We start from the raw sequence: 9,233 nt of genomic DNA, 5'->3' as shown, positions 1-9,233 counted from the left end.
GAACACGTTGTCGGGAGGGAACGAAACGAGAAAGGTGAACTATGGCTTTATATGGCTTTTTTTCATCTCCGAAACAGTTCTCTTCGAAGGATTTTACGTGCACGCTCTAGATATGCATCGTTGTTGCTGCTATCACCAAACATGAATCTTAAGAATTACGTTTGTCCTTTGTTCCAGCAGGATGTACAAGGAGACTACAAGAGGTCAGACGGCCTACACATGCATGGCACCTCCTGAGAATGAATTATTTACCAACTTCCTGAGCTTCTCGATGCATTGGTTAGTATCTCTAACTACGAATCTGTCGAATTCCGGCCTGGGCAGTCGACGTGCAGTCCATTCAACTGCTCATCCTTCCTTTCGGGATGGGCGATAAATGGGTACCTGGGGAAACCTAGGGAGGGTAAAGTGTGGTACCGGATGTTACACCGGCCCTGTGTCGGGTTAATGGGGTCAACGAAACAGAGATGAGCACCGCCGCCACGCGCAGCTATAGCGGATGCCCCCAACTTTACTTTCCCTTTCAATCCATAAAACTACCTAACCTCTATTTTAAAATTTCAGTCGCATTTGCATCAACTATATAAGCGCTCATATTGTTCCACTCATTTACCGCCCTCTTCTTGAGACACTTCACTTACCTCCTTCCTGAATCTGAATATAGGCTATCCATTTTGTGCCCATTGCTGCGTGCTCTTACATAATTTTGTGTGTATATGTACCCTCTTTGTTTGTGTTAATCAAATCATCTATGTCTATCAATCTATCTATCTATATCGATCGAGCGATCAATCGATCTGTCTGTATGTATTTTTCTCTTTTTACCTTTTCTGTACCTACATGCTTCTATCTATTTATTTTTTCAGTTATTTTGTCTGCCCCCCACCTCCACCCCCACCCCCCACACACGCTTATTCTCCGACATGTCTACCAGTACTTACATACATTCATGCCGGAGCCGTTCACCATTGCAACACTCGGGGAGCCCAGCTAGCAAAATCCCTGCTGGGCTTCACCTAAAGGACTGTTTCTTATTATACGACAGAAAAACGCGTATTTTTTTAATAATATCAAATGGTAAGACTTTTAAATCGCTTCCTTGCCCATTGAACCTCGGTGTCATTGTGCACACACGAACCCTACGAATCTTGATTGAAGGAACAAATATAGAATCTGAAAAGTATAAGAGGTTAGAGTGGACTAGCTTAGATATTCCTATGAACAAAACACATAGATAACATGTGATGTTACATAGTCAACTATCTCCATCCCTAAATCTGTTACCCTACTCCCTATAACTCCCCTTCTTATATCCACCACTACTTTAGAATCTATTGATAAAAAAACTAACCTCACTATGCTCCCCCCTGAATTTTTTTACTACTCCCCACGGCCCCCGTAAGATATATATTTCACAGTTCCCAATCGTGAAACATCTTAGTAGCCCCTCTCTATTTTTTTTCGCCAATCTGGTAAGAGGTATACCTGTCAGGTGTCCTTCGTTTTCGGTTGCTTTCATGTTCGCGGTTTCGGCAGGGCTGATAAAAAAACTCTATGGGCAAAGCTTGGGGTACTGTTCTACTATCATTTTGCCGATTGTTCTTGCAAGAAAAATATGCTCGGAACTGGAAAGAAGCGAGCGAACGCGCAGTGAAAAGTTTGTATTTCGCAACTCAAAATATGGGCCGCTGTGAGCATGCACACTAGATTTTGAGAAGTCTGGAACGGGAGACCTTAAACTCTGTGATACTCTTTTTCCCTTCCAATAAATGTAGCGTATGCGTAAAGATTCTGAATGTTTTGTACTGCTCTCTAAGCTCAGTTGATATAATGAATTTAATTTCTGCATTGGCTTGATCATGTTTTTTTTCTCCAGTTATGGCGCCATTATTACAGAAAGGATATATATATTTTTTCGAATCAGTTTGGAGAAAAATCACAAATAATCCTTGGGTTTAGTAAGAGACCGCACAGAGAAAGACTAGGTACCGTAAAGCCCAAAATTTTCTGAGTTGGGTAAAGATAAAGTCGGGGGCATACGCTATAGTTGGGCGTGGCCTCGGTGCTCATCTCTGTCGCATTGCCCCTTGAGCCTATGGTGGGAGGGAGCCCATTACCCCGGGACACAGGGCCAGTGTGACATTCGGATTACCACAGTTTATCTTCCCCAGTTATCGACCAGTCCGAAAGGTGTAATGCTGACTTGCCTGATGGGCGAGCCTCCCATAACCCACTTAGCCAGTGGGGTACCTCTTTGGCCGATTGGTAAAGGAGTGGTTCTCCCGTTACGCTGGTCGCGGGTGCGATCCCCGGCGCCGGCAAACCTTTCCTTGTCTGGATTAACTTCTCGTGTGTTTCGTTACACGCAGTGGCCGTGTGGGAGTGGAGTTAAGAGAAAATTCTGGCATTTCACTGGTGGCAAGGCGGTGGCATCCTCTCCTGTGGTTCTGTTGTGTCACCCCGAGAGGGTAACAGGTAGAGTGATAGCCCATGCTCTCCGAAGTTCATAGAAAACGGGAACTCGACACACATAAATGAATCTAAATGGGAATGGGGAGACGTGTAATGCTGACTTGCCTGATGGGCGAGCCTCCCATAACCCACTTAGCCAGTGGGTTACCTCTTTGGCCGACTGGTAAAGGAGTGACTCTCCCGTTACGCTGGTCGCTGGTTCGATCCCCGGCGCCGGCAAACCTTTCCTTGTCTGGATTAATTTCTCGGTGGTCGTGTGGAAGAGAAAAATTCTGACATTTCAAAGGGAGGATGAATAGCTGTGTGAGCTGAACGCCGACTGCCCGGGCCCGCGGAGTGGTACCATGCACGCTGATCACTAGACCACGGAGGCGTATAATGAGCTGATAGGGATTAATAAGGGCGATTTACGTAGGTAATTTAGATGAAGTACCTACAAAAAACAGTAAACAGTAAAAACACGTATAGTAACAACAACGAATTGTATTCATTCAGTTTCAGAAAGGAGAAAAGAGAAGGGGAAAGGAGACGAGGAAAATAACAAGAAAACATCAACAAAAAAGGACGGTGATGATGACGAAATAGAAGGAAATAAAGAAGATGAAAGAAGAAAAGGAGATGAAGAGGAAAAGAGCAAGGAGAAAGAAAAAGAAACAGACGAAGCAAGACCAAGACCGAGACCAAGGATTGTTTACCTTTTTGCTGCACGTGGAGGGGCAGCTGGCTCATAGTTAATAGCCCCATAAAACACCCACGAAGAAGAAGAAGTGTGGGAGTTCCATGGTCTTCGTTCTTCCATAAAACAACCTGAATCTTTCTCCTCAAAGAACAAAAAGAAATCTACAGAATGGTAAGTGATAGTTGCCATACTTACTTACTTGTGTTTCTTATTTATCAGGTCCCACTTCCGCCGAAGCTCTCTGCAGGACCCACATATTTAATTAATTAAATTTTCAATATTGATCACAACTTATATGCCATGTTAATTGTCAATGTTTCCATGTCATAGCAGTCAGAGAACAGAAATGTTTTTAGTTCTTAAATTTGGAGATATCCTTTGTTCTTCTAATGTCAGGAGGGAGCTTATTGTACAGTCTTGGGGCGGCATAAGGATAAGTGTGTGACATCATCGGGCAGCTGGTGATTGCCTTGATGTTTGCGTTAGGTAGAGCTATAAACAGTTAAACCTGACAAGTCTAACCCAACTAAATCGGTATTATTCCAGAACGTCACCCGTCTCACAGCAAAGAACACCTTGGTGCTATATGAAGTATATTTTGTGCCCAAACAACACACTGCCGTATTGCTTTTCTGTCGCAAATAGAAGGGGGGTCGAGGGGGCAAAGCTTCTCCATTAGGGGGATCCAGGGGGCAAAACTCTCCAATAAGGGGGTCGAGGGGGGGGTCCGTTAGGTAGGTTAGTTTAATTTTACTCAACACGCAGTGTGGGGCAGCGGAAATACACAGCGCAGGGCGGTGGCAGGGGTGGCCCACTACATGGCCAGTGTTGCGAGAAATACCTCCTTGCAGAAATAAGTCACTGCTGTCCACCACACATGCAAGCTAGGGGAATACACAGCAGGAAAAACATTGATTTGCCTGGTTTTGTTCTGGTTTGTCCACTTGTGATCCTTGTAAGCAGTGAATGAAATATAGAAACAGTAAGTGAGTTGAACCTCTCTGCAAGCTCTATTTTGCCGCTGTGGTGGCGGGCGGCGGCGGGTATAAAACAGGCATTGAAAGGTCAATCATTTAGTGATTTAATGATTCACGACAGAAACAGTTATCAGATTATTTCATGACACAGAAAACTACCAGAGAAAAAGTTTCATCCAACAGTGTCCCACGGGTGACGTTCTGAAAATTCACCACTAAGTCTAACCTTACCTAACTAAATCTAGCCTTACCTGACCTGGTCTTAGCCAATATAAAGAACACAAGCAGTTACTATGGGCCCCCCGCACCATCCAAGTGCCTCATGAAAAGGACGGTAAGCATTGGTAAGCATTGATGTGAGGGAGTTGTCACTGTCACAAGGGTGCAACATGATTGAAGGATCAGTCTACAATCTGATAAACAGCAATTACCATATATTCATATATACTTATGTGGTAAATGTGTAGTTTAGCTCTGCCAACTCAAAATACCATGTAGTACAACTTCATGATATGGTGAAAGGGTGAAAATTTAACCAGAACATGAAGGTGCACATGGTTGGAAACCAACCTAACCTAGGCAACCCTAATATAACCAGTAAAACATTTTATTTTTCCCACTAAATCTTTGATGAAGATAATTAAAATAGATCAATGATAGAAATCTAATCAGCACACAACAAAACTTTTTGGACAGGTGTTATTTTGTTTTGTAAATGCAGAAAGTAATGTAAATATCCAGGGTTACACACAATTCAAAATTGAGGATCAAGGCCACCACCAAACAGTTCCCTGCCTTGCCATGCTTTCTTAAACTAACAGGACCCCTTTACACCTAAAGGATAGCAACTTATCACCCCTATTCCCACTAAGATGATAATCTGTCACCATGGGCAAAGTATTAAAAATAAGGGATAGTAAGCTACACATCTTTTTCATAGTGGTCTTGTATTTCATTGTACCCATGATATTTCCAAATCCCCTTCTTGGTAGTGACTTCATTCATCACCATTGCAGTTGAGCTGCCCTAAGAGCTTCCTCTGGTGGTGTTTCACTTTATCTATTCATGTTTTATTCTATGAAATATTTTTCTTGTTCTCAGTATAAGAAAGCAAAAGCAACTCCAGTATTTGCAGTTGTCTTTTCACCAGAAATGTTCATCACTGATTTAGAGAGGAGGAAAAAATAAAATTTCACTTATTTTCATTGTTAATAACTGATCATTAAATTTTCTTGTGTGTTTCATTTGCAGCCAAAGGGAAAGAAGACACGAAAATTTGCCGTGATGAAGAGGATGATTAGTTCAAATGATCCTCGCTTGTATGTATCCACTCTTGTGTATTTTAACGTAGAATACTATGTAAACAAATAGATTCCAGCATATTTTTGATGTAGTTGTTAACTTGGCTCAAGCAGGTTATTTATTCTAGATTTAAAACTTAAGAATTGGCGTATGGCCTTATAACAAACTTACCATACCGTGGTATATTATTATAAGATTAATAGAAAATATGTGTTGCCCTACATCATAGCAACTGTTAACTTACATTTCATGGTTCACTTTTTAAACTAGTATATAAAGTCTTTAAGAGAATGAATATCATTATTGTATACATTCATTATCCAATGGCAAAAAGTTGCCTTTTATAGCTCTGTGGCTTATTATATTTCCAGATTTTATATTAGAGGGTGTAAATTAAGTTTGTCCAGTTATAAAGAAAAGATACTTACATTACATTATTTTTTTTATTCTTTTAATGCATACCAATGGGCTTTATCACATTTGTTGTTCCTTGGTCATATGTGAATATATATTAAATGTTAAGTATACTATATGTTTATATTAGTAAAATTTATTTAGTGTCTCCAAATTTAGATAGTTATTTGTAATTTTACAGAAAACCGGAAGACAGGAAACCTAAGAAGGAGAAAAAGCCTGACCCAAATGAACCCAAACTTGTTGAAGCGTAATATTTCCTCTGTGTTACTGTACATTCAGATTGGTGATACTCATGCATGATATTATTATTGATTAATAATGACATTTAAATTCCTGTTAGTAATTTTTTATCAATATATCTGAGTATTATATGATAGGGCCATAATGATACATACTTATAATTCCAACAGGCCACAGTACTCCTCAGCACTCTTCTTTGAATACAATACCCAGCTTGGCCCTCCTTATCGTATCCTCCTTGATACCAATTTCATAAACTTTGCCATCAAAAACAAAGTGGATATTGTTAAGGTAAGGATATTTTAATTTGCCTGTATCATCATCATCATCATCATCATCACCCTGCTTCTTTCCACTGCAGGACATAGACCTCTCCCAGGCATTTCAGTTCATTTCTGGCCCATGCCACAAGTTTCATATTTTGATGTAAACGGTCCGAAAATTTCGTAGTTTCATCACAGCATCTGCTGAATGGCCTACCCTCTAGTCTTCTTATATCAGCTATTTTCCACCCTATCACTTTTTTGGTCCATCTGTTGTCCTTTCTCCTACAGATTTTTCTTGACCTTTTTTTTTTTTTTTTTTTTTTTTTTTTCCCCAAGCCTCTATCATGGAATATACTTTTGTCTGTCCTCATACCCATCTGCAGTTTGTCTGTGGACACAAGACTCCTACTTTACTTATTCGTAAATGGTGGTGAATAATAAATGGTGAAGATGAAATCATATGCAAAGTGGCACATGGGCACTGCCAGTGAACCCTACACTATGGACCGGAAACTTGCCCCAGCCCTGTCCTTAAGCTGCGAATTTTGGAAAATCAGCTGCTTTGGTGCGAATCACCATAACTCCCTTATTTCTGGGGCTACAGAAATCTTTTTGATATCAATCGATGGCAAAATGAAAGGGCTATATTTTTTAATAAGTGATCGGGCTCAGAAGCCGACTCGAAAGGGTAAAAAATTGAATAAATTCGCAAAAAACGGCTCTGTAAAAAAACTATTTTTGAGTTCCCAACCTTGAAACCCACTCATTTTTTGAAAATTTCAAAAAACTTATTTAACAAATACTTTAGCCCTACCAATGTGCTTTCCAATATGATGCATAACATTTCCCTACTACCAGTAGTTTCGTCGCAAGAGCTCGAAACGTAAACCCTTTTGAGAGCAATTCTGACGAACTCCAGACACTTTGTCGTTTTTGTCTAGTGTGGCATTGCTCTTGCCTCTAGAAGGCTGTACTTTGGCATGTAGCCCCTCTTGGCAATGTACTTTGACCAGCTCGAAAGATTTTTTGATAGCTCGATTCCAAGTTTGTCAACGAGCTGTCACAAAATAGCCTGTTTTTCTGCCCTTTTGCCGCGATTTGGACACGTCCTATCTTTTTGCTTATAACTCTTTTATTTTTTAGTGCTTTCCAATTTTTTTTTTCTTATTATTAATTTGTTTTAATAGAGCTTACATTTGCCATCAACCACGCCTTCCTAGCTTCATTAGTTTTAGCTCGAGCTTTACCAGAAGTCGCGACGAAAATTCGCCGAATCTGACTCATTTCACGCGCCACGACGAAAAACCTTCCTGATGCCACAAAAATTAATATATCTGCATAAAAATTCATATCTGAACACTTCAATATGTTGAATATCTTGTATTAAAAAAGCTACTTTTTTATATATAATCATTTCACTATATCCATTCCGCGAGGCCCCTAGGGAGCCCCAGACGGATGTCGCAGTGGAAAGAGAAAGTTATTAAACTTTTGGTGCATGAAAGGGTTAATAAACTTCTGTAAGGGTTCAGGAAATAATTTTGCCTCAGATCCATTCAGAGATTGCAACATTATATCATAAAACATTTTGGTCCTACCAATATACTTTGTTTTCAGGGAATGATGGATTGTCTGTATGCCAAGTGTATTCCATATGTGACTGAGTGTGTGCAGGGAGAACTGGAGCGGTTGGGAGAGCGATACCGTTTGGCTTTGAAAGTTATCAAGGATGCTAGGATAGAAAGGCTTCCATGCTTGCACAAGGGAATATATGCCGATGACTGCCTTGTTCAACGTGTTACACAGGTAAAGTAATATTTAATATAATTTCATATAAAATGTTTGGTTTAGATAACTTTCAGTAATAGTGTAGAACTGATTGAAGGAGCCACGCATATGCAGGTAGTACGGTATCCAGTATATATTAATTTGCCTATATATATCATTATTTTATGTAACAAGTAAACAGGATAATGGTGCAACATAATAACTTTCACTTTTACAGCAATTTTTATTTGAACTTAATAGAAACAGTAGGAATTATATGTATCTAAGTTTCACAATCATTTTCTCTTTTAGCACAAGTGTTACATTGTAGGAACTTGTGATAAAGACCTGAAGAGAAGAATACGTAAAATTCCTGGTGTCCCAATCATGAGTGTTGGCCAGCACAAGTAAGTTGATTTGTGTCTACCCACCTTATTAATTTTATGATATTCCTAATGAACAGAATTGTAGAAACTTTACAATACTAAAACCAACATGAGTACAAGTGATATTAGATAGTGAATAACTTTGGTCGAGTAAATTGTACATACTGTGAAAAGGAAGAGGGTTATTCAAAGGTGAGCACTACAGATCAAATGGAATTTGGGTGTTGCAATTTGGATTTTATGAAAGGATTCCACTATGACACTTTAACTACATAGCATCTGTCATTTATACTCTCTACCTTCTATTTTCTTCTTGCTGCTTCCTAAGATTCACAATATTAATATATCAATTAATCGTAACCAGTTTTGAAATATCTAGTATGTACAATAGTCTCTCTTTTCAGGTTTGTAATCGAGCGAATGCCGGATGCTCCTCAAATGTAAAACTTACCTTGTCCTGTCATTCTAAGTATATCAAGGGATTCATTTCAGGTAAATCTTTAGTGTTAAGACAATATATGATAGTGCTATTTCAAGATCCTGACCATGTAGTATAGCTATTTTAGAGTTGACATGTTGGCTGGAAAATAAAATTGTTTCTATAGTATACCAATAATTTTCATATCATTGAATAGTGTACTACAAGGATTAAGGACCAGTATTAAATTTGTGTATTTATTCTGGATACTAATATACTCCTTAGTGTCACCACAGCCGCCACCACCAC

General features: G+C 39.5%; 1 protein-coding gene across 1 annotated transcript; it reads left to right on the top strand.

The window, feature by feature from the left end:
• Window positions 1-260: 260 nt before the first annotated feature.
• LOC126998913 (rRNA-processing protein FCF1 homolog) lies at window positions 261-9,113 on the top strand. The gene is made up of 9 exons (XM_050861153.1): window positions 261-279; window positions 2,968-3,210; window positions 3,241-3,322; window positions 5,380-5,447; window positions 6,026-6,094; window positions 6,258-6,378; window positions 7,971-8,159; window positions 8,433-8,527; window positions 8,911-9,113. The coding sequence occupies exons 3-9, from the start codon at window positions 3,320-3,322 to the stop codon at window positions 8,948-8,950; spliced, it is 585 nt and encodes a 194-aa protein (XP_050717110.1). The 5' UTR covers window positions 261-279; window positions 2,968-3,210; window positions 3,241-3,319; the 3' UTR covers window positions 8,951-9,113.
• The last annotated feature ends 120 nt before the right edge of the window (window positions 9,114-9,233 follow it).

This window comes from Eriocheir sinensis, chromosome 15 (genome assembly GCF_024679095.1).
Source record: "Eriocheir sinensis breed Jianghai 21 chromosome 15, ASM2467909v1, whole genome shotgun sequence".
NCBI classification, from domain to species: domain Eukaryota; kingdom Metazoa; phylum Arthropoda; class Malacostraca; order Decapoda; family Varunidae; genus Eriocheir; species Eriocheir sinensis.
The sequence above is the reverse complement of the archived record's forward strand: the minus strand, read 5'-3'. Positions and strand labels throughout refer to the sequence as shown.